This window comes from Dermacentor variabilis, chromosome 6, assembly GCF_050947875.1.
Source record: "Dermacentor variabilis isolate Ectoservices chromosome 6, ASM5094787v1, whole genome shotgun sequence".
NCBI classification, from domain to species: domain Eukaryota; kingdom Metazoa; phylum Arthropoda; class Arachnida; order Ixodida; family Ixodidae; genus Dermacentor; species Dermacentor variabilis.
The window spans coordinates 165,411,015-165,437,311 of NC_134573.1; the positions used below are offsets into that span (position 1 = coordinate 165,411,015).

A 26,297-nucleotide genomic window follows, 5' to 3' on the forward strand; every position below is an offset into this window, starting at 1 on the left:
ACAAGCAGCGATCTGTGCTTGAGAAAAATATGCATTTCTTTATTGTATCTCTCAGGAAGCAGGTCACACAATGCTTTGTACACATGTCAGACAAGAATTGGAAACAAGGGAGAGTAAAGGAGGACATGGCCCTCTTTTTAGCATATATGCCATTTTGCATACAGACTAATAATCACACATGTTACACAAGTTGGCCGCTGTGTATTTGTTCAGATAGCATCGAAGTGTGACCAACTGATTGGCAGCCAGTAATGCAGTTGTGCTTGAAGTGACCTGCGGTAATGAAGCTGCACTGTTATATGAAGTGATGTGGCTCAAAGAGGCCAGTGCAAAATTAGCACACTTTTGTTTCACCTGTAAATGGAAAATTTTAAGCTGTTCGAGCTGTGCATACTAAACAGCTGCTCTGCATGGCTTAATTATAAACTGCAACTAAAGCAACACATATATATGGCCCTATTACTTCAGTACTAAGGGAAATATTTGGCACCAGATCTTTCAATGGTAAGCATGATGCTGACTTGAAATCGAACATGGATGTGTTTTCTTTTTCACTCAAGCTCCCATGTTTGTCAGGTTACTAACTTGTGCGCATCTAAAAATTAAAAAGCAATACATGCCTCAGTGCTCTATAGTGCAGGGCACGTCGCACTTAGCTCATCCAAGATCATTTTAGTACTTTTATGAACACTGCATACTGCTGTGCTTGCAGCTTGACACAGATTTTCCTCATGTGAGCTGCAAGTGATAAGCGTCAGAGCAAGAATGTTGCCTTTCATTTGCAACAAACATGAAATGCTTAAAAATGCAAAAGATACGTCCTGCCAGCCAATGCATCCTAGAGATCGCACAAAGCATGCACTCTGAGCCATGACGTCATGCATGTAGGCCAACCACCCGCACACTTCAATGGGGATTATCAACAATGTTCATCACCAAGAGTAAACGAAAGTGCCAGCATACATAACAGACGTCAAAGTCAAGACTGTGTGTGCAATCTGTTATCGGAAGAGTGTCATTTCAATGCATGCGCACTCACTAATACTACAATTTTGAAACTTCAAGTGAAAGCTACACAAGTTGTCACAAAGCACTTGTCACTTTGCGCATTCCGTGGTCATCATAAACTTTGGTAACAGCTAAGGATACGGATCAAGTTTGAAAAAAGGTTTTTTACATGCCAATACTAATACCAATAACAATATGATTATGAGGCACCCCGTAGTGGGGGACTCCAGATTAATTTTGACCCCCTGGGGTTCTTTAACGTGCACCCAATGCACGGCACACGGGTGTTTTTACATTTTGCCTCCGTCAAAGCAGATCAAGTTTGTACAGGAAAGTGTCCATGCAACTTTTCGAACTATGACATGTAGTTATCAATGAGCATACGTAATGTTTTCATAAGTCTTCTTTAGCAGAAACGCAAGGAAGCACAGTGCTTTATAGTCACGTGCACCATGTTCTCGTGCTTTGGTTATCAGAGACATATGCTGCATTATATTTTTGGTAGTAAATGTAGCCCAACAGAATAGCTGAACTAGCTTCCACAGCACTGTAAAAAGTGTACAAACCTAACGGTAGTAAACTTAGCAAGAGCATGCAGTACATCTTGCATGAGCACGAAGGAAATGGCATGTGATTTGGCAAAATTGTCTCCTACAAGCAGTGTAACAATGCCCCATTAAAAGTGAAATATCAGACATGAGCATGAAATTTTTTTCCACATGCAAAGCAGTAATTAATTCCCAAGTCCTTATCTTATCACCAACACATTAACTCACGCAGGTTCAAGCACAATTGCATTGACTTTTTTAGACAAATCACTTCACACATGAGACAAAACATCGCGGAAAAAACCGTGGCAGTGTCTCAGACATGATGATTACAGAAAATCGCAGAAGCGAAAGGCAGGCGATTACAGCCTCATTAAAGTGGATGATGTGAAACATACGTAAAAGTGATCTGACAGTATGGGATCTGCCATGAGCAGTAAGGACTAGAGTGTGCAGTGACATATACACAAGTGAATGATATGAACATCAAGCTAGTTTCATAAATACAACATGATGAAGACAGTTTTATAATCTTTGTAAGATTGGCATGGCAAGAAATTGTTGGTAGAATACTCAAGAAGCAAAGAAAAAAAGAACTTGGCATAAGGTTAAACACTGCCTTCAAGTGGTGTGCAGACTGCTAACACAACACGATTCCAGGGGAAAGAAATGCATCACTTCTGCTATCTTTCTTGTGCCGTTAATGGAAGACAATGGCTGCTCAATGTCCCTTATGAGAACTCTTCAATTCATGCTTCTCACCATTTGAACTCTAAAACTCTTACCTCTCAGCGTTTCCTGCAAGTCCACAATTCCCAATTCCATTACAAATCTACAACGTACAGTCGACTTATGGTAATTTCGGATCATCCAAAATTCATTTAATCTAAACAAAATGCCAAACTTTGGTTAGTTTCCTGTGTTAGCAATGCAAGTAGCCTTTAGATTAACCAATTTTTTTTTTACTCCTGGGGCAAAGAAAGGTAGCCAAGAACTGCTGTTTGAGCATCCATGAAATATGAATGTACAAAATGTACATAAGGTTGATATCTTGGCTTATCTGTATGTTGACGAGAACCATGAGATGATGCCACTAACTGAACCATGTATTCTTCAATTTTATTAACATCCCAGGGACTTTTTTTATCTCTCTCTCCCTCTTTCTATTTAATAGATAGGTGGTGGCCAAATGAGAGGGAGGTGTTACAGGAAAATGGAGATCAGATGAGGTTATGAGGCAGCTTGTCCCAAATTACTTCATGGGCTATGAGAGACTCCAGGAAGATGGAAATTGAAATTGATTAACAAGAACTTTCAGCCAACATTTTGCAAGCCCCCTTGCCAATGTTGGCTCCAGCCTGAGGCTTCTGCTGTTTGCCCCCTGCTAAAATATTTTAGTAGTGGCCCAGTCACATGCTCTTGCAAACTCTACATAAATTTGTCTTGTGTGTATACCTTGCTTGTATAACAGTTTATTTTTTTTTATAATTCAACTTCGGGCAATTTAAACAAAACTGTGGTTCCTGGGAGCTTAAGTAATGGGAGTCGGCTGTACATATGTTGTGCTGCATTGCCCATGTCATGGTAATACACATTTACTAACAGAAGATACACGGCAGGTTTTTGGCTGATGCATGAATACTTTTAGGAGAATATAAGCAAAATGAGCTACTGCACGGAATCTTGGCAGATAAGGATTTGATAAGGATATGCACACATGCAACAGCTATTAGCTACTGATGGTTATCTCGTAAATATGCGTAGTTGTGCACCTTACAAGGCAATTCCAGGAATATCCAGCACGATGTACAATACATTAATACAAGTTTGAGAACTACAGAAGAAAAAGTTGCGTTCTTTCGCTGAGAAAGCCCTCTCTGCCTCTTCACTTCCTTTCCACAAAGCACCTTGGTGGGCAGTTTCTGAAATTCTTCCACAGCACCTGGCAGACATGTTAAATGCTAAATAGAATATATTTGTTGTTGTCGTTGGCTCAGCTAAGTTTGTACTTCATTCTTTGAATTGCAAACACGCATACAATCATCACAGCACAGGACATTCAATGTTTGTTCTTGATTCTAGTTGAGATGCAGTCTCAACGTCAGTCCTACAACTAAATATTAGGTTTATGGCAGGAACATTTCTTGGAGGGGGAGGTAAGTCACAGAGATGCCACACTATAATGTAGTGGTATGCTAATGCTTAACAGAGACACTCATTTGTAGAGCATGCAATTAGGTTTTTCTCCTATCACTGCTTGTCAAAGGCAGCTGCAAGGGCAGGGGAACAAAGAGTTTCATATTTTTCTTACTAGACTGAAATCTGGCACTACAGTATGCATGAAATGCCACTATCAAAATGGCAGGTTCTACATGGATTCATATAAACTTCATCCTTTTGGCTTCTTCTTTAATCTGTAATAACTGTGGCAAATTCATTATGGCCAAATCATTAGTCTAAGTTGCCCTCTCATTTCTTCTATTTGGATGTTTTCAAAACATTTCAGAGTAAAGGAGCATTTAGAATTGAAATGCATGCGTCTTTGGAGAGTTCTAGGTCCAAATATCATCAGTGTTCAGCAATACATATTGTGACACGACACTCATTGACCGAAACAGATGTGATAAAATGAATTAGTTGTGAAAGCATAACAGTTCATTGATTCAGTCAAACCTTCTAAGGCAAAACCTACACGAAAGTAATGACACTGCAGTGCGATTTCTCAACAATAAAACAACAGCGAGTCACACAAGAATTCATCTATCCACAATCTGAAGGTGGTTGGGTAAGCGCAGAGTCGCATTTCTCCCTAGTAACTTTAGCACTTCACAGCAGGCAGACTTGACATTACTGGCTTTAGAATTGTCATTTAAAGAGTGGCAGTTGTAAGCATGACACACACTCTTACGCTCTGTAATGCAAGACGAAGCTATGGTGAAAATATTTATGTACATGACATTATGAGTAAGAGCTTCAGATATATAAGAAATCCACTATTGAACAACAAGAAGTGAAGCATACTATAGCTATGCTGGTATGCTGTATCGTCACAAACGTTCCCCCAAGCATGAAAACTAAAATTTCTGTCTATGTACACAACAGGTTGCACATTTTCCCTACAGTTACACGAATGATTAAAAATGGTTACATATAACTCACCTTAATTTACATCATAATAGTTGCTCTGGTGCAGTCAGAGCTATTCATTCAGACAACCATGGCTACAATGTACCCTGAATTCAAGATATGCTCTTGCAGCTTCTGCAATCACGGAGCTGAAGCCCTCAAGATTCACACAATTGGATTGCTTAAAGGGAAGCTGAAGAGGTCTCAGAATAATAATTCAGCCAAGTACAACGTGTGAACCCTCTTAGCATACATGTGCACAATTTATGCCTTTCCTGAAGATCTTTAAAGACCTTCAGAAAGAATGCAAATGGTGTGCTCAAATTTGACAATTTTTTTTGTCACTTCCCTTCTGTCAAAACATTTCTATAGGTATATAATCCAGATTGCAATGTGTATACCATAGCATACATCTACAGTAAGCAATTTATTTATAAATAGTATGCTATTTATAAAAAGTATGCTATACTATTTACATAGCATACATTTACAGCGAAGACAGAAATGCATATGTCTAGCACAACCATTAAACTAAGCCAAGCCAACACCAGTTCCTCAAACATTTTTAAATTACTCCAGCTTCCCTTTAACACCAGCTGCAGAGTGATAAACACAGAGGCAGCAGCAGGCCCAAAACCCTTATTACACACCAGATGTTGGTACAAGACAGCAGTAAACCAGCACAATTCCAGCATGATATGACACAACAAGCAGACACCATAACCATTAGTGTCCAATTAGCATGTTACAATTAGCACACATGACAAAGAATGACAGTAATAATTCTGCAATTAGTGCGCAAGATTTCATACAGCTTCCATAGTGAACAAGAATGTAACGTTTCTTGAAATTAGGGCTGCACTAGTACTATCAAAGTGTCTACTAATAAATCCAAATGCAAAATTTCAGAGGCACGCAGAGGAACAATAATGCAAGGTTAAGAAAGATTGGAAATTATGACAAATTTGACACAAGAATAGCACGGGCGCTAATAAAACATGAATCAGCCAACATAAGGATCACATTTCGACATCACCGGAATGTTGATGAATTAGAGCGCAATAGTGGGAAGCAGCCTCTGTACCAAAAGATATCTGCTCATACAATTTCATCCAAATCTTGGCCAATCCCCCACAGTGGTTGTGCGCCATCGCATAAGGAATACCATACCATACCATACCATACATGCACCAACTCAGAAGCATAGTGTTTTTCAGGAACTAGTCATTATAAACAGCGAGAGAACTTGCTCATGGACAACAAGTACAGTAGAGGTGGCATAATTAGACATACAACACTGGTATACACAAAACAAACAGGAGAGTAGGCGCACGCAGAACTGACTTGCAACAAATCCTGGATAAGGATTTCTTTCACTGAATTTTATTCCTTTCTTATCGATCGCCACTCACGCACAGCCAATCCTGGTGATAACATAGGCCACTTGGACCACTGACAAAGAGTTGAAAGGAAAGGAATTCGAATAGAACAGTTACATTAGCCTCTCCATGCACCCCTATCCATCTGCTAACTGCTTTCGTGCCCATCTTTTGAGTGGCCATCTTCACATCTTACGATCCATCATGAAGCCAAACTTTCCATTCTCTCAGTGGTAGCAACATATAATGTCCATAGACATTGTAACAGTGCTGATGGATGCATGTTACCTCAAGGACTCGGCCAGCAATCACTTCAAGTCAGCTGTAGTGATTGCATCACATCAAAACATCTCGGATAAGCTGTTCCATAATGCCAGACTTTATTTAGCTTCGTATATGCCTAGCACACATAAAATGAGGAAATTTGCGAATATTTTCTTTTAACTATGCTTCTAATCGAGGCATGGCTATGGAAGTTCCCTAAACTATTTATACGATTCTGCTTTGCAGCAAATAATTAAAATTTTTTAAAGTTTAGAAGCTTTAAAAGGGCAACCCCAACAACTCTTTTTTGTACCAAAACAGCTTGTGGTAGCTAGCTCAATTTGCTTAAGAACTGAATAATTTTACGCAAGTAAAAGGAAAGAAAAAAAGAGAACTAGAGTTACACTATGTAAGCTTTGGGAGCAAGCATGCCTTACACCTTGGGGATTGCCTCGTCCACTCTCTTTACCCCCTCTGCCCTTTAGAAGAAGCCTACCGATATATACTGTGCCAAGCATGTTGCCTTGAAAAAGAGAAGTCCACTTGTTGAAACGTTGGCTCCCACTTTTACCTTGTTCGTGTCTTGCTCATCATCTTGAATTTCCATCTCCCGCCTTCCCCTTGTTTTCCCTTGATTTAACCAAGATATACAAAGCTTTCATTGCAATTATGGACTGTACCACTGTTATGTGCTGGCCTAAATGCATCAATATCAACATAATCATGACAGAGTTATTTTGGCAAGTTTTCCCTGATTGAACTGAATCACGCAACACAAAAAAGTATGTAGTGCATTATGGCTGATCACAGCACTTATAGACATTTCTACCAGTGATGGCGTTGTTAGATACGTGCATTTGTATTCAAGCTAATACCTCCCGCTAGTCCATTTTCGTCATGCTGAGGTGTGTACGGGAGATGATGACACTTGGCAAAGAAAAATAAATGGCAGAAAAGGATGGTGTACTCGGAGTGTGTTCAACTCCTTTACAAAACATTGTGTGTATTAAAACATAATAAACTGCAGTATAAGCTCGTTAACTTAAATTTCAAGGGAGTACAGAAAAAAAAAATGTCAGGGGCGTGGCACGTGTGACTACTTTTCTGGTACAGCACGGACTTCCAGTCCGTGTTTTCTGTGCTTTAAATGGTCCTCAGCGCTGAGTCATGAACAATAGATACTTTTTCGGTGTGGCAGTGTGAATAAATAAACAACATCGATGCACACTGGAAGAAACAACAGCATGCCCACAACAAAACTTGGAAGTGCAATAGGTAATTCTGGTTATGTAGGAACACTATCAATGTATTTATGAAGCTTTTGCATTTTTCTGAAAATGACTTCTGCGTTGGAAAACAGTCTTGGTAAGCCATGTCTACAAGATGTCGTTTACAGTGTCTGCACCACTTTGTTAGCAGCCACATGCATTGTTATGTGCACACCTGGACGTGCACATAAATGTGTGCTTTAGTGTCGCACATTCTAATAAACTGGTGCACGGCCTCCAAATTAATGGGCTTCTAACACCGCAGAATAAGGCATTTGTTTGCCACAGCCAGAGATCAGTAGCGTTAACTGATTACCAAAATTAGCTAGGTTTAAAGGGCCCCTTAAATGGTTCAGACAAATTTTGTAGATGCATAGGGTACAGCTTAAGTAGAACATTGGCACCACAATTTAAGTGAAGCGTTACGTATTAATGGAGCTACAAGCGATTACAAGTTACCCTCCTCCCTAGCCATGCTTTTCCTCCTGAACTCGTTTGCCGAGCGAGCGGGGCTAAGCTCCTCCTTCACTGGTTCTGCGTCACGATGCGACGTCACATCGTCCACTTCCGGTTGTTTTGGAGCCCGCACCCACCCGCGCGAGAGCTCTCCGCTAGCCGTTGGCCGTCGACCCCAAGCGAGAGCTATCGAAGCAGCGAGCGTTGCGAGCATTCTGTCGTACCGCCGAACTTGTCTGGTATACCACAGGCAAGCTGGTCATTTCGGCAAATGACTGGAGGCATAAACTCAAGCTGATGAAGGAACTTTAGCATAGACGTACGTGAGCTGCCTGATCGGTCTGCACGGTCCAGACACTTGTTGGCGCAGTGCTTAATCAGCCAAACAAAGTGCTAATATTGCTCTAACCAAGTGTAAAACATTTTAAACATTCATAAAAACAACGTGTTGATGATTACACTCCTGTGAAAAATACACACCAGCAGCAAAGAATACACTTCGTTGCTGCTACTGTGTATGGTTGAGCTCTGTGCCACCAGGTGGCTGCACCGTGCAGACCATTCACATTTGCCCTTCTGCTCATCTCAAGGCTCATCCCGTTATGGCACAGTCAAGCGGCCAGACCCTGTCCCCTTGTGCTTGCGCTTGCCCTAATATCGGACTCGCGAAACGCTATCACGTTAGTAATCTTCCGTTGTAAAGTGACAGCCACAAATGCGCACATCCTGGCGCCGATTGGATAGCAGCAGTCCGATGCGCAGCAGCCAGTTCGCTTGTATGCTACCTTGCAGAGGGACACGATGTCGCAGCTTGACATATTGCCAGTCGCTACGTTTGCAGTACACAAGGCAATAAAGTCGAATCATAGTGCTCGCGAAAAGATTGAGACCGACTCTGACCACGGAGCTCTCGTCAAAATGGAGTACGTTGTAACACAAGCAGACGACACTTGCTGTGTGCCGGAAGTGCTTAAGTATACGGAAAAATTGTTCTTGTGCATTCTCTTTATGTTACTTTCTTCTTATAAAAACAAATGAACTAGCATTCCAACTATTGCGAAGGTCATTTGTTTACCATAAAGTTGGAAAAATTATTGATCACGTGCCCTGGTCAGCCAATCGGATAGCTCGCCCCACTGACGTCACATGGGTGTTTTCCGTCATATGGGTAGGGGCGGCTTAAAGTTCTGTCGAGCAGTGTGCTGCAATTGACAGCGATGTGCATTTTTAAAACCTTATAATAAATTACTTTACGCGGAGCACTTAGATGTGTCAATTAATGATCAGAAGGACCTACTCCAACGACTCAGTACGTTTGTAGAAAATCGTCAAAAGCGTTTCAGGGTCCCTTTAAATTAACAAGCTTCTACTGCAAGGATTAGCAAAAGGATAGACAGCTTATTCCTGAAATAAGTAGCAGTTTACTTAGTCCTTTGGTTAATTCATTAGTTAATTCATTGGCTGTTAACTGCTACACTTGGCTTTGAAACAGCAGAATTTTGCAAAACACATACATACTCGCAGCTTTTGCTCGGTTCAATAGCTGTACCTTCATACAGTTACTGGATACATCCATACATGTGAAAAGAAAACATTACCTGATTTACAGCTATTAAGCTTATATTGCCCAGTTTGTTAATTTTAGTGACACCATATTGAACTGCAGTTTTGACAGCAAAAATTAGATGCATCTTTTAACAGCACCACTCTTTTACTTCCAAGCTATAGTGGCAGCTTAATAAGAATGCATAAAATGTAAGATGTGATGAGCACACAAAAGAAAGTAATTAACATAAAGAATAGAGCAATTAGTACTTTGTGGAATGTAGCAACTGCAGTGGAATATGCCGCTGGTCACAAAAGATTGCTCAAACGTTACCTTTACAGCCACAATTTTATCTGGATACCTTGTAATATGAAGGTTGAAGTGTAGAGCTATAAAGACATTCACATTTTTTAGAAAAAAGAAAAGAATGTCACATTATCTAGTTGCATTAAAATGCTTTTTTTCTCCTTGCATTAATAAATGTCCCAAAGTTCTAGATAAAAGGCATAAGACACAAGCATTTTGCAACATAATAAAAACAAAATGAAATATATCAAAACGGTGGGAAGTCCAGTGAAATATTAGGTACATGTTTTTCATAGAAAATAAAAATACTGATGATTTGTTCTTGAAGAGAAGGAGACGAACAAATGGCTGTAATAAAAGTTGAATGAAAACAATAAAACTTTAAAAACAGCAAATTAAGAAAAATAAAACCCAACTACATTAAAACAAGAACAAAACATCAATCTACAGGTAATTTTGCCTGTACTGCCCATGCTTACGCAACTATACTTTCTTCCTGATACAGTAGCAATTATTAATGCTCATGTCTTCAACATTTTACAAAAAAGGCAAGTCTTTAGCACAGTTTGCTCACACTCCAGGCACTTCCCGTGATTCATAACTAAAGCACATATTTATAGCTGCAGACCATGTGTTGACAGGCGAGGATGAAACAATCGCAAGAATCGCTCGAGATTCCACGAAAAGAAAAAGAAAGATATCCAAACTTAGCTACCACATCTATGATATCCATGCTGCTCGCTGAGTTACAGAGAATATGCTGCCTGGAGCTACCTTGGAGTTCTTAATAGGAAGTAATTGCTTGGGAGAAAAATTATCAATTCCTCTACGTTCACAGATTGCTTTTTCAAGCCCAAGTCCTCCCTAAGGAGTGCACCTAGCACTTTAACATTATTCTCAGTAACTCCTTGGTTCATCTCAGCAAAATTGGAAACTGTTCTCGTCTGCAAACGAAGTCCTCGAGAAAGCAAGACAGGCCGCTTAATGGATTGGTGTTGCCGACAGACTCTGGAAAAGCCCTGCCAGTAACGTGTTGCTTGTTTACTTCACTTTACAAGCAAATGACAGGCGCTGATGGTGAATACACTACACTAATATACAAAGCAGACTACAAGATGTACCCTAAATCAAGATTTTTAGCAGTGAACATGAAATAATTTCTCAAGTTGCAGGTGCCAATGGGAAGTGCATGTATAAACTTACACTGTATTAAAAAACTAAGTTTATAATGAGTGAAATGGTGAATGACTGCAGGTATAATGTCACAATCATTATTATTGCACAAGAGAGAGTCTGTCTAAAACATACTCCCGTGCTAGACAGGCGCCATTCGAGCATAATCAACGAAAAAGGAACTGGAAGTTACGCTGCAAACATGGCTCGCAACACATCATTACAATACAAAAGAATAACAAATGATGCATTGAACCCTGTTTTGATTACAATGAAGAAATAAAAGCGCAGACACTGCAATAATTACAGGCACAATTACTAAAAGCTTTCTGAAAAAAGTTGCATGCAACTCGCAGCAACAACACTACATAAGCAACATCTCAACAAATCTTAACTCAAGCTCACTGTTTAACAGAGAACACAAACACAACACAAAACACTGTTTACAACTTGGAAAAGAAAGCCAGCCAGGCATCCTGCGACATATGTGCCCTGAGCACCTGCCAAACAAACTATTTGCAATAGCCCTCTATGCCATAATTCTACAAAATTTAGGCCCGTCTGTTAACATAGTTCTTATGGAAGTTCTGTGAAACAAGTAACACATGAAGCTGGGAAAACTTCCCACTGGAAATGGTACTTAGCGAGAGTGTGTGCAGCGCTAGTGCACATTTGATTCAACACATGCACACAGAACCGGGCAGAATTACATTGCATTAAAGAAGTGGGAAAACCTTACGACAGCTGAAGTTTCAGAAGATGTACTCCCTTTCCTTGTGCTCTGACGTACGGCCAGCCGAGTTGCGTGCCCATGTGATGGGTATTGGTTCGTTGTCTGTCACAAGCTCAAGAGCTGCGACAACATCTGTGGAGCCTCGGATGACTTCGTAGAGTGCTGCTCCTCCGTTTGTGTTGTTTATGGGCTCGCTGCTTCCATCATCAAGGTTTGCATTGAGGCTGTATGTGCTGGTAGCCCGCTCAGCTGTCTCCACGCTGGTTGTCAGGTTGCTGTCACTGCTCCTCCAAATTCTCGCCTGCACACCAAGACACCTGCTGGCAGACGTTGCTGGCCTGCCAATGGACCCATCATCAGCTTCATCTCTATGCCTCACTCTTTCGTAACCTGGCTCCTCTGAGCTGCTGTCTTCAGCACCACGCTCTGATGTAGAACTGTCATCTGACGCCTGCTTCCAAACAGGACTAGGCACCGGTGATTCTGTGCTACTGCCTGTTCCTCTCATCAGGCTGTAGCCAAGCTTTCGAACCATGTCATCTTGAACACTTTCATATGTCTCGTCACTCGACCCGTTATTGTCCTGCTTTGCAGTGCTGGCAGTAGCTGATGCTAGACAAGCTCCCGTTTTCCTGTAGCCAAAGTCCCCTCCCATGCCACGGCCACGCCATGTCCGGCCTCCACCACTCCTGTCTTTGATTCTCTCGTATCCAGGATCACTATCTGCTTGGCTGCATGCATCGCTGTGACTCCTATGGATTCGCTCGTAGCCAGGGTCGCTTGTGTCATCCTCTCCTCTCCGACAAATCTGTTCGTATCCCGGATCACTTCCTTCATCTTCAGCAAGGCCATGGCGACCCTTGATTCTTTCATAACCGTAGTCTGCTGTGGAACCACTGTCCTGTTGAGTCAACCCGCGAGCACTGGTCACCACTTCATCCTCATGGACAGTCGACGCTTTGTCGCTCTTTCGAATCTGCTCGTAATGAGGGTCAAGGGCTCCCTCGGAGTACTCTGTTGCGGCATCCTTACGAAGCGTCTCATAGTCTGGTTCCTTGTCAAATCTCTTGGCAACCTTCTCGTATCCCGAGTCCGAAATGCCATCACTTCCATGCCCACCAGTCACTCTCTCATAACAAGGATCTGTGTCACTGGAGTCCTGGTGGTAAACCCTTTCGTATGCGGGATCTGCGTATTCTTCCGGTGGCGGTGGAAGTGCCTCAACCAGCTCCTTCTTCTCTTCCAACTCGCGCACCAGAGTGACATTGGTGCACGAGACAACAGACTCGATGTTAGGAGGCATCGACCGCGGTCTATCGTGCACGAGGAAGGCTTCATGCAACGGTGCTACTAAGGACTTCTTTCCTTCAGCACCTTCTTCCTGAGAAGCAACTGCTGCAGCAACAGGTTGGCGGTGGGGCTTGTGAACTTTGGCATACAGTTCGTCCAAATTAGCTGGGCCTTCTGTCATGGAGGCCACGCCTTCCGATACGTGGATAGTCTGCCTCTGCTTGTTGCACTTGTCAACAGCAGAGTACAGGCTCCCGACATCAATGTCAGGGCTGGGTGCTCCGAGCGATGATGCTGATGTAACAGATGCTGGGAATAAGAAAAAAGGAAAATATTTAATGAAGGCTAATGTCGAAAGGAAGATGGCAAAAGAACCTCAGCATGTGTGAGTCCTCTGTGAACAATAAAATTACATATATTATATGTATATATTATTAAAATAAAAATAAAAGCACAGAAATGCCGTCGATACAACGGAGGACAAGCTGATGACATAATATAGTAAGCAGAACAAAGCATCCAGTGCCTCAAGAATATACTCCCAATTCTGCTACTTACGCAAAGGAAGTAAAAGGGCAATGTAGTTCTCATTCTGCACTCTGCTATGCAGAGTTCTTGCAACATTTTTATGACCAATCCTATCTTGCACAGCGTTGGATGCAAAGTATGAAATGAAGCACACTACCCAAACAAATAACTGGTTTAACGAGTGTCAGAGAAGAACTACAGAAGGGGAACAAGAACACTGCACATAATGGATAACAGAGGCTATCAAGTAAGCCATAATTGACATTAGCATTGCTGCAACACACAGTTGTCATATGCCTTTTGCAGTGGATTATACAGGAAAGAAACCTGCTGCCATAGGCTGCTTAAATATGGTAGCCTCCTTCACAGTCTAAGCGATATGGCCTTCAATATGCTGATGTTGAAAGCCACAGTATTCAGCAGTTTAGAATTTGCTTCTTCAATTACAACTATGTTAAAATATATACCAGGGAGTGCTATCATTCGCTGACGCACATCACCTCAAGTTTGCAAGTCACAAAAAAAAAAATAAAAAACATGCAATACACCCAGCCAGGATCATCAAGGCCAGGTGCTGGTTGAGTCGTGGGGTGTAATGCCCCAAAGCAACACTGGGGCTATGAGAGATGCCAGTGCATGGCACCAGGTTAATTTTCATCACCTAGCTTAATGTGCCAGTGCATTTAAGTACATAAGCACTTTTTTTCCTTTTGCCCCAATAGAAATGTGGCCACTGCAACAAGACATAGAACCAGCAATCACCTCGTGCTCAGCAGCTGAAAGCCATAGCGAGGCAGGTCATCATCATCACCACCAGCCTACCTTTATGTCTACAATAGGACGAAGGCCTCTCAGTGATTTCCAATCACTTCATCAAGAGCCATGAGGGAGGTAGTGGCTGAATACTGCACCAGGGAGGCTAATTCCTGTTCTGGTGAGGGAATGTCTTTTTTGAAGCTTAGTGGGCCTTCCTGCTTTAGTTGAACCTGGCCCAGTATAGCGCCGCTGGCTCTCGGCCAATTTCAATTACTCAGTGCACCAAAAGGCCATAACAAATTCAATATCTAGTGCATGCTCCCACATAATGTTGTTAAGCATCTGAGCAGCTACGGTGGTATTGGTTTTAATGCTGCAGCATTACATAGAAGTTCTACAGGACATGAACTTTGCAAGGTAATGCAAAGCTAGCTGGCTGGCAATGTGAACAAAGAACAAGTGTTTGAAAAAGCCAAAAACATTTCACCAATTTTGCAAACAAATTAGAGTGACATCTCATTACTATGAACTTCATATTAACAATCTTTTTCACCTTAAGCAAAATTTGAGAAATCCCCAGCCAGAAGCCTACTGTTTTGATATAAAAATATTGATACATGCATATTGCGTGTTTCTTGTGGACAATGCACGTGGGCGCCCCGACGAAGCTGACAAATGCTCTTTGGCTCTCGAGCTGTTGGCTCAACTGGCCAGCGCTGCAAAATCCTTTGCAAGTATACTTTGTAAATAGTCTTCAGTTGTTAATCCTTCGTTCGTGTAGCATTTTGGTGGAGGGTACCATTCCCCGTCCTCGCCATGGTGTTCCGCAGCAGCTGCACCGTCCTGCGTTCCGCCATGGCTCCCGGTGACAACTCGTCTGCTTCTACTCCTGCGACCCCACCAACAATGTACGTTACGGTTACCAACCCCCGCGATCCTGGCATTTCCTCCGGCCAAGATAATGTCGACGTTGAGTACTGGCTTAACCTGTCTAAGTGTGTTAGACAAAACAACCACTGGGACCCTACCATTATGCTAGCAAATGTCCTTTTCTATTTGGGCGGAACTTCTCGTGTCTGGTTCCTGGCACACGACGATGAGATCTCTAGCTGGAATGCTTTCAAGGAGAAGCTCGGCGACCTCTTTGGAAATCCCACCAGTCAGCAGCTGGCTGCTAGAAAAGAGCTTGCTACCCGAGTTCAGTCTTCTACTGAATCGTATGTCTCATACATACAAGACGTGCTCGCTCTTTGCCGGAAAGTCGACAACAAAATGGCCGAGGTTGACAAAGTTGGCCACGCACTCAAAGGGATCGTGGACGACGCGTTCAACTTGTTGGTATTCAACAATGTGTCTACCATCGACATCACTGTCAAGGAATGCCGCCGCTTTGAGCTCGCCAAAAGCCGCCGCAACATTCCACAGTTCTCCCAGCTCCCTAACATGGCTGCGACGTCGTCTTGCGCCGACCTTACCGCTTCACCACCCTTAAATGAGCATGTCATACGTATTGTTCGCTGCGAGCTCGAGGCTACAAGTCCTGCGCCGTTCCATCCACACCCACTTGACCCCACCTTTGACCAACCAGCTCGAGCGATATCTCATTCTGGCAGTGGTGCGGCAAGAATTTGTCAACCTCTATTTTCCTCCAGCCTGCTCCGTCTCCCGACCTGACACCCGACCGGTGCTGACAGCTCTGCCTCAGAGCTGTCTGTATTCCCCTCCCAGATACGTCAACCCTACCAAGTGGAGAACTCTGGACGACAAGCCTATTTGCTGCCATTGCCTCTGCATTGGCCACCTCGCTCGCCACTGCCGCACCTCCTGGACGTCGCCGTATTCGAGCTCCTTTTCCCCGTTTCCTCGCCCCCCCATATGTCGATCCGCGCCGTTACTTGCTATGCCTCCTACCTCAGGCGTATCCGTCGTTGACAATCGTCCTGCTCGCTCACCGTCACCTCAACACCATCGGTCCCCGTCGCCCCAGCCGCACCGCTATTCGTTGTCGACCAATTATGGACCCTCCCGGACGGAAAACTAGACCATGCAGCTCGTGGGGGTAGTGCTGCATTATCTTCGTGGTGTCAAAATCCTCCACTGACGCTCCCAACGAACCAGAACTTGCTCATGTTCATGTCGACGATGTCCCTTTGACGGCATTAATAGATACTGGAGTCTAGGTGTCCATGATGAGCTGTAACCTCCGTTGTCGACTGAGGAAGGTTTTGACGCCTCCTACTACTTGAGCCGTACACATAGTCGATGGTAGCACTGTTGACGTCACTGGAATGTGTACTTCCCATATTAGTATCGTCGACCGCCGCGTTCCTGCTCTTTTTACAGTGCTGACCAATTGTCCCCGTGACCTAATCCTCGGACTTGACTTTCTTACGGCGCATTCAGCTTTGATAGACTGTTCTGCCGGTACCCTTTGCCTCGAACTTCCTCTACTCGCGCATATTCATGCCGAACTGCTGAAAAACTTTAGTACGACCGCCTTCGTCCGCCTGCTGCCCAAAGCCTTGACTTTTGTTGATTTGCTATCATCTTTCCCTGTCCCCGATGGAGATTACATCGCCACACCTGTTCCTGATGTCCTTTTGATGCACAATATCACTGTGCCCCACTCCATCGTCACCGTCGCCGATAACCGGACATGCTTCCCCGTCTTCAGTTTTGGCCTGACAAAGGAAACATACAAACTGGGATACATAGCGCAAGAATGGCACAAGGACGAAGCAGAAACATGGGATGAGCGCTATCAACAATTGATTTATTGTAGCTGGTGAGCATATATATACTCACCGGGATGCCACTGCAACAGACACACTGAAGGGAAGGAGGAAAAGCAGTCATGTGACTACTACGCCCAAAAATTAAAGCTCTTTCTTTGATAAAAGAATAGATGGCGTGCTAACACAATCGTCACCTGCTCTAGCTATCTCAGCTGCTTCGACGATTTCCCTCGTTAGCGCTCGTCCCATGTTCCTGCTTCGTCCTTGTGCCAATCTTGCGCTATGTATCCCAGTTTGTATGTATCCCACCAACACGCCCAAACTTGTTCCCTGCTCACAAAGGAAGTTATACCCCAAGGCATATCGGTTGCAACGCTGCGTGCTATAGGAGATGACCCTGTCAACATTTTCAGTAGACATCTGCTCAGATTCTTTATGCCCACAGGATGCTATTTGTCCTGACGCAACATTTCATCCCATGATTGCTGCAAACCTCTGGCCTGAACAAGCAGCAGCTCTGTGTCGCCTTTTGGTTTCCTACTAGGACATCTTTGACCTCAACAATTGCCAATTGGGCCAGACTTCACTTGTTAAGTATCACGTAAATACTGGTGATGCCAGTCCTATTCATCGTCGGCCATGTTGAGTTTCTGCTTCAGAGCGCAAGGTTATTCAAGATGAAGTGAACAAGATGCTTGTCGTGGTATTGTTGAACCTTCGTCGAGACCTTGGGCGTCGCCCATGGTACTTGTTAAAAAGAAGGATGGCACATGGTGTTTCTGCGTAGATTATCGCCATCTAAACCGCATTACTAAGAAAGATGTCTACTCCTTGCCTCGCATTGACGGCGCTCTCGACTGTCTCCATGGTGCCAAATACTTTTCATCAATAGACCTTCGGTCTGGTTATTGGAAAATTTCTGTGGATGAAAAGGACCAAGAGAAGGCCGCGTTCATCACCCCTGATGGTCTATATCAATTCAAAGTTATGCCATTCGGTCTATGCAATGCCCCAGCAACGTTCGAACCTATGATGGACTCTTTGCTTCAAGGGTTCAAATGGTCAACACGCCTCTGCTACCTAGACAACGTTCTCGTATTTTCTCCTACATTTTAGACACCCCTTGAATTTTTTCAGCTGTTCTTCATGTCTTCCATGAGGCTGGTCTGCAGCTAAATTCATCAAAGTGTCACTTCGGTCGTCGGCAAATTACAGTGCTGGGCCACCTCATCGACGCTTCCGGTATTCAACCAGAGCCAGCAAAAATTCGTGCTGTCATGTCTTTTACTGTACCTCAGTGTGTCAAAGACGTTCAAAGTATTGTAGGACTCTGCTCCTGCTCCCTACACTTCGTTAAAGACTTCGCAGCGATTGCCCGACCGCTTACTGATCTTCTGAAGAAGGACATGCCGTTTACATGGGGCCCTGTTCAAACTGCCGCATTTGCCAAGCTCACCAACATCCTCACCACGCCACCTACACTGGCCCCACTTTGACCCGTCCTCTCCTACAGAAGTGCGCACCGATGCCAGTGGTCACGGTATTGGAACTGTCTTAGCACAGCGCCAACAGGGTCAAGATCGTGTTATCGCCTACGCTAGCCGCCTCCTCACAGCAGCGGAGCGCAACCATTTGATAACAGATCGTGAATGCCTCGCTCTCGTCTGGGTGGTTTCCAAATTCCACCCGTACTTGTATGGCACACTTCTCTGTCATCACGGACCACCACGCGCTCTGCTGGCTTTCCTCACTCAAGGATCCTACTGGCCGGCTTGGTCGCTGCGCTCTGCGGCTGCAAGAATATTCCTATGCAGTAGTATACAAGTCGGGCCGATTACACCGAGACGCAGACTGTTTATAACGCAATCCAGTGGACGAACCACCCGCCGACCCTGACCCCAATGCCGGTGCTTCCGTTTTCTATGTTTCTCAGCTGCTACACGTTGCCGACGGGAAACGCCGTGATGCCACCTGGCGCGCCATCATTGATGGCATGGAATGTTCGTCTTCTGATTTCTCCCTTCACCTGTTTGTTCTCTGGGATGGTGTATTATACCTCCACAATGTACGCCCTGACGGCCCTGCCCTACTCCTCGTCCTTCCTAAGCACCTCTGGTCAGCTGTTATCTAAGAAGTTATTGATTTACCAACAGCAGGTTACCTTGGCGTCTCCCACACCTACGACCGGATTCGCCGATGCTTCTTTTGGCCAGGCCTTGCCCGCTCTGTCCGGAAATATGTTGAGGCGTGTGAGAAATGCCAGTGCTGAAAAACACCATCGACGCTCCCTGCTGGATGTCTTCAACCACTCGACATTCCTTCGGAGCTGTTCTTTCGCGTTGGCTTGGCCTTACTTGGCCCTTTCCCTCTATCCACGTCTGGCAACAAGTGGGTCGCTGTGGCAACAGATTATGCCATATGTTGCGCCATTACCAGAGCCCTTCCAACAAACTGCGCCACAGATGTCGCCGATTTTCTTTTACGCAACGTGATTCTGTAGCATGGCACTCCACACCAACTGCTCACTGACCGTGGTCGGACATTTCTTTCTAAAGTCATTGCCGACATCCTGCAGTCCTTCTCAACCAAGCACAAGCTAACAACGTCTTGCCATCCACAGACTAATGGTCTCACAGACCATCTGAATCGTACCCTAACAGACATGCTTGCAAAGTATGTCTCGTCCGACCATACTGATTGGGACCTTGTCCTACCCTATGTCACTTTTGCATATAATTCTTTGCGTCACGACACTGCCGGTTATTCCCCGTTCTTTCTGTTGTTCGGCCGAGAACCCACATTGCCACTGGACGCATCCCTTCCATCCACTGTAGCAAAGACTAGCGAGTATGCACTTGATGCCGTCACCAGGCCAGCCCAAGCACGTGAAATTGCGCGCGCTCGCCTTTTGACCTCGCAAGAGAAGCAATGGCGTTTGTATGACCGCCAGCACAGAGACGTCCATTTTTCGCCTAGACCTTTGGTACTCCTGTGGTTCCCGACTCATCACGTTGATCTGTCAGAAAAACTTGTCTTGGTACACAGGCCCATATCGAGCGCTTCATGCCGTGACTCCAGTTACACACGAAATTGCCCCAGTCAGTACCAGTGCCTCATCCACCCCAAATTCCACTGATGCTGTGCATGTCGCACGCTTCAAACTATATTACTCTCCTGTTATCACTGATATTTGGACGCACCAGGACGATGCTTGCACCGCCTGGGATAATGATGCATGCATATTGCGTCTTTCTTGTGGAAAATGCACGCGAGCACCCCAACGAAGACGACGAACACTCTCTGGCTCTCGAGCTGTCGGCTCAACTGCCCAGCGCTGCGTTATCCTTTCGAAATATACTTTGTAAATAATCTCCAGTTGTTAATCCTTCATTCGCGTAACAATATAATAGAATCTCATCCATACGATTCCGTTATGTACAATCACTTGGCGTCAACGTCTGTGATCGAGGACACCGAAAAATGACGCAATAGAGTCACGCATGTGTTTTAGCAGCTCATACGTTCCCAGAAAATACTATATTTCGGCACCAACATTCAGTACATTCACCAAAGTGTGATCATATGATTTTTTAACACCAATAAACCCTACGTAAAAAGAAAAGGTGCGAGGTGCATGCGATAGAGAACAGTAGCCACCAGCCACAGCAGCTTTCTCGCAATCCTCGCGGTTGATGATACGGTCGAGCTGTCTCTCATGCAGTGCAGCGACAGCCAGACGTAGGCTTCGAGCTGAACTTGCCTCGTGTTGCAGCTCTTGTTTATGCTACAAGTTTGACAGTGGTCATCGCTTGTCAGATAAAATGAAGGCATCAGTTTATTCTACCGACCACTATTTTGTGTGAAAAACAAACTGTAGCCAATGTTCGTGTCACCGGTGGAAACATGCATGCGGTGGCTGGTATGTTGAGGAGCTGGCTGGTTCAGACAATGGTTCCCCAACATTGTGTGGGTGTTCATAGAGTCAAAACCATTTATAATGAACTCGATAGTTCCGCAAATGGTGGTCGTAACAGTAGTTCGTTATATGTAGAGTCGCCATTCAAAACACTCAAATGTAAACGACACTGTAGCTGGTGCCGGCAGTTACGATTGGCATCACTTTGATCCGAAAATAGGATTTTCAGTACCTTTATTTTTGTTCCCAGCACTTTTCCACATCTAACCGCAGGTTTCCAAGAAACTTCATCTAAAGAATGAAATATGGCGTCGTAGCCCTTTCAAAACGGTGCCTGACCTTTTCCGATGAACTGGCATTTCGAAACTAGAATCGCATTCGCTGTCATTTTTTCCTCAAACGCTTGTGATATAATTTTACTACGAGTGGGACACGAGTAGATTCTGGACACAATAGTAAAATGTACTTGTTGGCTTGAAGTGGAAACTACTGCGGCATGCCTGTATTTTGCAAAGGTCTTGCCATTATGGCTGCCGCATCGGCCGCAAGCGTGCCGAGAGCCACGCAGCTATGCTTCTTCTTTTGCGTGTTGCTTTGACCGAAAAAGTGTGAAGTTGAAAGGGTAAAATGGATTTATGAAATGTTATCAAACAAAGTAAACGAAACGTCGATGAACTGTAACCTTCAACTCGTTGCTTCCCTGGCAGCAGCTCATCGTGCTGCATTCACATCCGACTCATGCCTTGCGAATATCGACAGCAGCGCTTAGCATCCGTCGGTTCAAACTGGTTCAAATTGTCCGAACAGCACACGCAATGTAGTGCACGCGGTGCTGCATGAAGAACTGTGCAAAAACGAGAGTGCCGCAGCAGTACCTTCCAAGACTGTGCGGTGCCGCATGGAGAACTCCATACTACACTCGCGGACAACTTTCTGTGGCTTCGAAGGGAAAGCTACGGGGGAGGAGCTTCTGCACACGTGTTACCGCGCCAAGTAGTCCACCAGCATTTGACAGTGCGTTTGGTTGCTCGGAACAGACGTTGAATCAGCCCAGCTTCCACGTGCGATGGTTTCGCGTTTCCCTAGACGCGGAAAGGAAAAGCCACAAAATAAGTAAGATTTTACATTCAGTGGCGTGTTTTGTCTTATTGAGCTGTTGCTAATGAGGTGTTTAACCGTATATGCTCGTATATAAGCCGCAATTTTTTTCATCAAATTTTTCAGGTGCGGGTTGTACATGAATCAGGCCTATAGCTACACAATAACAAACTGTAGTGCCGCTACAACTCCTGTGTCAGACTACTAAAAAACTGGTGACAGATACCAACTTTCATTTCACTATTTCTTGTCGCTCTCAAGCTAATCACTCTCGAACAAGCTCAGCTAATTGGCACTTTCACCACTGTTGGGCGAGCTCACCTCATCAGCGCGCTCCCAAAGCGGGTCCTCCTCTGTGCCGTCCATGACATTTGATATCCCCGTGACTCCAAAGCTCTTCTATTTATTTATTTATTTATTTATTTGAGTTAGGGCATTACATAGGGGACGGACGGACGAAAAAGTTCAAGAGTAAGTGCAATGTGTACAATGCAAATAACATAGGAAGACATTAGAAATAATAAAAAAAGAAAAACTGATCGAAACGTCGAACAGAAACAAACAAAATAGAAAAAAAGAAAGAAAGAAAAGAGAAATGGAGTTTACATTATTTGGTAGCGTGAAAAAGGCATAAAAACCTAAGATGCGATATGGACAATCAGTAGCCATCAGAACATTAGTTTAAACATTCAATCGACTGATGATTTAGGTAAACAACCTACAAAAATACATATCAGATGAAACGGAATGAATCTTATACAATGCCAAGCACATGAAAACACTGTTTAAGTAAATAATCAAGCAAATGTGGGTTCGAACAGGTTGATACACTCTAAAAAGGTTAGCAGTGCTGTATAAAATGATGATGATTCCGTAAGCAAGATAATGTTTGAAGGCAGCGAGTTGCATTTGGCAATAGATAAAACTATAGGTGAATTTTGATAAGCGTTGGTCCTGGCAAATACTATATGTTTTACTTTATGAACATGGTCTGCGCGGGTCGAGATGTGGGGAGCGGGAAGAATATGGGCTCGACCGAATGCAATGTTGCTATGGTAAAGACTATGGAAGAAGGACAACTGTGATAATTTCCTGCGCATGTCGATTGCGATGGTGTCCACTAACACGGAACACCACATGTCCAGAATCCAACCGCACACTTGCTGAAGAGACGCTCGCTTCAGTCGCCCTGTCAGAGATGCTTTGTGGTTGCCTGCGACCATCCACTCAGTAAAGCACTGCCGAAATTCCATCTTGAACGACCAGTTTACGCAAACATCGAGCAGTTGCAGCACGCTTGTCAAGCCACCAGGAATCACGGCCAAGTCCGTTTGGCAGTCGGCCAGCCCAGCCTTCATTCAATCTGTTTGGTCGATGCGGAACGATGATGATAATGGCATGCAGTGAGTGGGAAAAACTAACTGGCATCATCTTGTGGCAGTTCGTGGGACTAAGCGCGATTTTTGGCGCATTCTGTTTTTTTTCTTCAAATTTTTTCGTACGGAAGTGAGGGGTGCGGGCTATACACAGTGGTGGCTTATACAAGAATATACACAGTAGGTATGTTTTCTGTTCCTCAGCTTAAACTAACATGGATGAAAAACGGGACTGTTTTCAGAAGCGCTCTCACCTGCACGCGCACTTCTGAAAAGTTCTCTGCGAGTATAGTGTGCTGCCATTATGGCCTCGGAGATCGGAGGCCACGGCCACCGTATGCTGTACTGCTTCGCCTTGAAACATGCTGGAGATATGGCTTGAAAGCACAGTTACCGTAGCATGGTTGAAATGAGTCATTTTCCCCCCAGCCTCAGAAGTCCGCGCAAGGGGCTTGCTCATCTCAGCAGCTAAATCTTCGCTGCGGTCGGGCTGGAGCAGGTGGGTGTGCTGCTGTGCATCCAATTCAGTTGTGCTTCTGTGCTTGGGAACTTCGCTTGCGCCCTCCTTTTACAGTGAGTGGGCTTTTGAAAATGTTTGTTAGATCAGGACGCAGTTTCAATAGGCAGGGCCAGAAAGTCCTAAATGCCACGAAATGTGGTCATTATAACCGATAGATCGTTATATCTGGGATTGTTATAAATGGGCTTGAATGTATGCTCTAGTGGGGGACCCTACAATATTTATGCGACCAGCGCCCGGAAAATCGTGGACAGCAAGGCCCCGTGCCGCATAGTTATACCATTACCATGTAAACTCGCTAATACTATAGCTATGTTTTTTTTAAAATGTTTTCGTAGTTTTTGCAATTCAAATCGGAAGTGGTATATACAAAGTTCCACCATTTTACAACGTACTGCGGCCCTGTAAATTTTTATTGAAGAGACTCCAGACTTCGGATATATTAGACCTTTTTTTATGGATTATTATGGTTCATAGTAATGAGTGTCAACTGTATTGCCAGTTCACTCTACATTGAAATTAGCAGCAAATAAAAGCAAACCATGTGCTTCTGCTTACAAGCTGTGCATGGTTTGTTGCACTGACAGTTCATCATTAGCATGCTGTGGCATAAAAAACCCTATGCATGACAACAGCTGCATGTTTCTCTTCGCAGAAATGGAGATTTGCAGAATTGTTAGGTTCAATTTTATGCACTCCACTTTTGCACGAATAGCAACAGCAGTGTTGCTCATCATTCTAATAAAGGATTGAGCTCTGATCACGTGCGTGACACATGCACTCGTGGTAACATTTTCCATCCTGTAAAAAGCGACATGTTGTCCAAAAGCTGGCTTAAAGGGAAACTAAATAGAAAAATAAGTTTTGATCCAGCTTAAGTTTAGATGGTGGGTGGCACTGCTGCCTTGAAGCTTCCATACCAGTCTTCCATGATGTGATGGACTTTGATGGAGCTTGCCAGGTTTTGTTTAACTTTTTTTAATTACAAGATGGACTGCACTGCAGCTTTATAGAAGAGCGAAAGACTGAACTTGGCAAGTGGCGAGAATTTATACTGGGGCACCATGGCCTAAATATGAGAAAACATTGTGGAAATTGTGAAGTCAGACTGTTGCTGGAGCAGGGGCTTCAGTGTGAAATTCAAAATATGAAAGTTAAGCAGTCATTTTCTTTTCTAGTAATCAACCCCCTTATTACAAAAGTAATTAAAACTGAGTTCTTAAAGAATACTTTATCAGTCCAAAGCGATACAATGTTTTTTAGATAAGGATTAGGATAAGATAATGTCATAAGGTCGCATGGCAGAAATTGTGCACTAACCTTGTCTGGAATGAGCCTGGGCGACTGACTTGAGGCTTTCAACAGTTGGTGGCGCCGGTGGGTGTGGCTCGGTTGTCCTTGGCTCGATGCGAGCATACGTAACTGACGAGCCAGCAGAGTTGTGACCCGACTCAATCTCTGCATACATCTGCTCTTCCTCTGGAACCTCTGTGTAGTAAGCCTCCTGGGTTGCAGCTGCAGCCTGTATGTTGCATGCAGAACCGTGTCTTAGTGTTATGTCGGCAGGCGATGTCAACATCCCATAATGGGACGAAGAAAGCACTACTTTCTGTCAGAAACTTCATGCACACAGAGGCAGCAAAGACACTGAAAGCTGAACATAAGCTGCTAAAGCACACATTTGTGAAAATACAGTAAAAGCTCGTTAATTCGAACCGCAAGGGGACGCCATCTCAGTTCGAATTAAACGAAGTTCGAACTAACGAAAGCAATGAAGAAAAACAGGACACCGCGACCAGGAAGCAGCAGGGCATGGCGCCAGTTCAATTTAATATTTGAAAAAATCCGTAATTGTGGTCTGCTTTTTTTCTTTGAAGGCAACAGCAAGCACTTTCTGCTCTAAAGAGCGAATGTTGCGGAAGGCTTCCTCTTCGCTTTCTTCAAAACTGAAGAACAGGCGGGCGGCATTAAGTCCGGCCACGACTTCCGCAGCGGAGGGCCGCACCGGTGCCTCGTCGTCTTCCTCGTCGTCGTCACTGGCAGCGACAGGCTCTATGTTTTTAACTTGGGAAATGATGTCCTCGTCTGTGGTCACACCACAGACAACTGCGCTCGCATCCACGTCTACGTAGTCGGCAAAGGAAACGTCTTTCAGAACGTCCGACATGGGAGCGGTGACGCTAGTGACGCAGTCTCCGTGCGCAGGTGCCGTGCTTCTTGGCGATTTCTTGTTTCGACAAGACTCCGGCGTCCACTTCCCGTAAGATGTCG

The 26,297-nt window shown here is 44.2% G+C and overlaps 1 protein-coding gene across 2 annotated transcripts in view; it reads right to left on the minus strand.

Moving 5' to 3' along the window:
• Positions 1–17: 17 nt before the first annotated feature.
• LOC142585671 (uncharacterized) overlaps positions 18–26,297 on the minus strand; it is a 40,008-nt gene continuing 13,728 nt past the window's right edge. For both annotated transcript variants that reach the window (XM_075696608.1, XM_075696607.1), the window contains exons 8-9: positions 25,347–25,548; positions 18–13,406 (exon numbers count right to left, since the gene is read on the minus strand). In XM_075696608.1, coding sequence (XP_075552723.1) covers positions 11,827–13,406; positions 25,347–25,548 — 1,782 coding nt within the window. In that variant the 3' untranslated portion in view covers positions 18–11,826. The remainder of the gene's footprint in view (positions 13,407–25,346; positions 25,549–26,297) is intronic.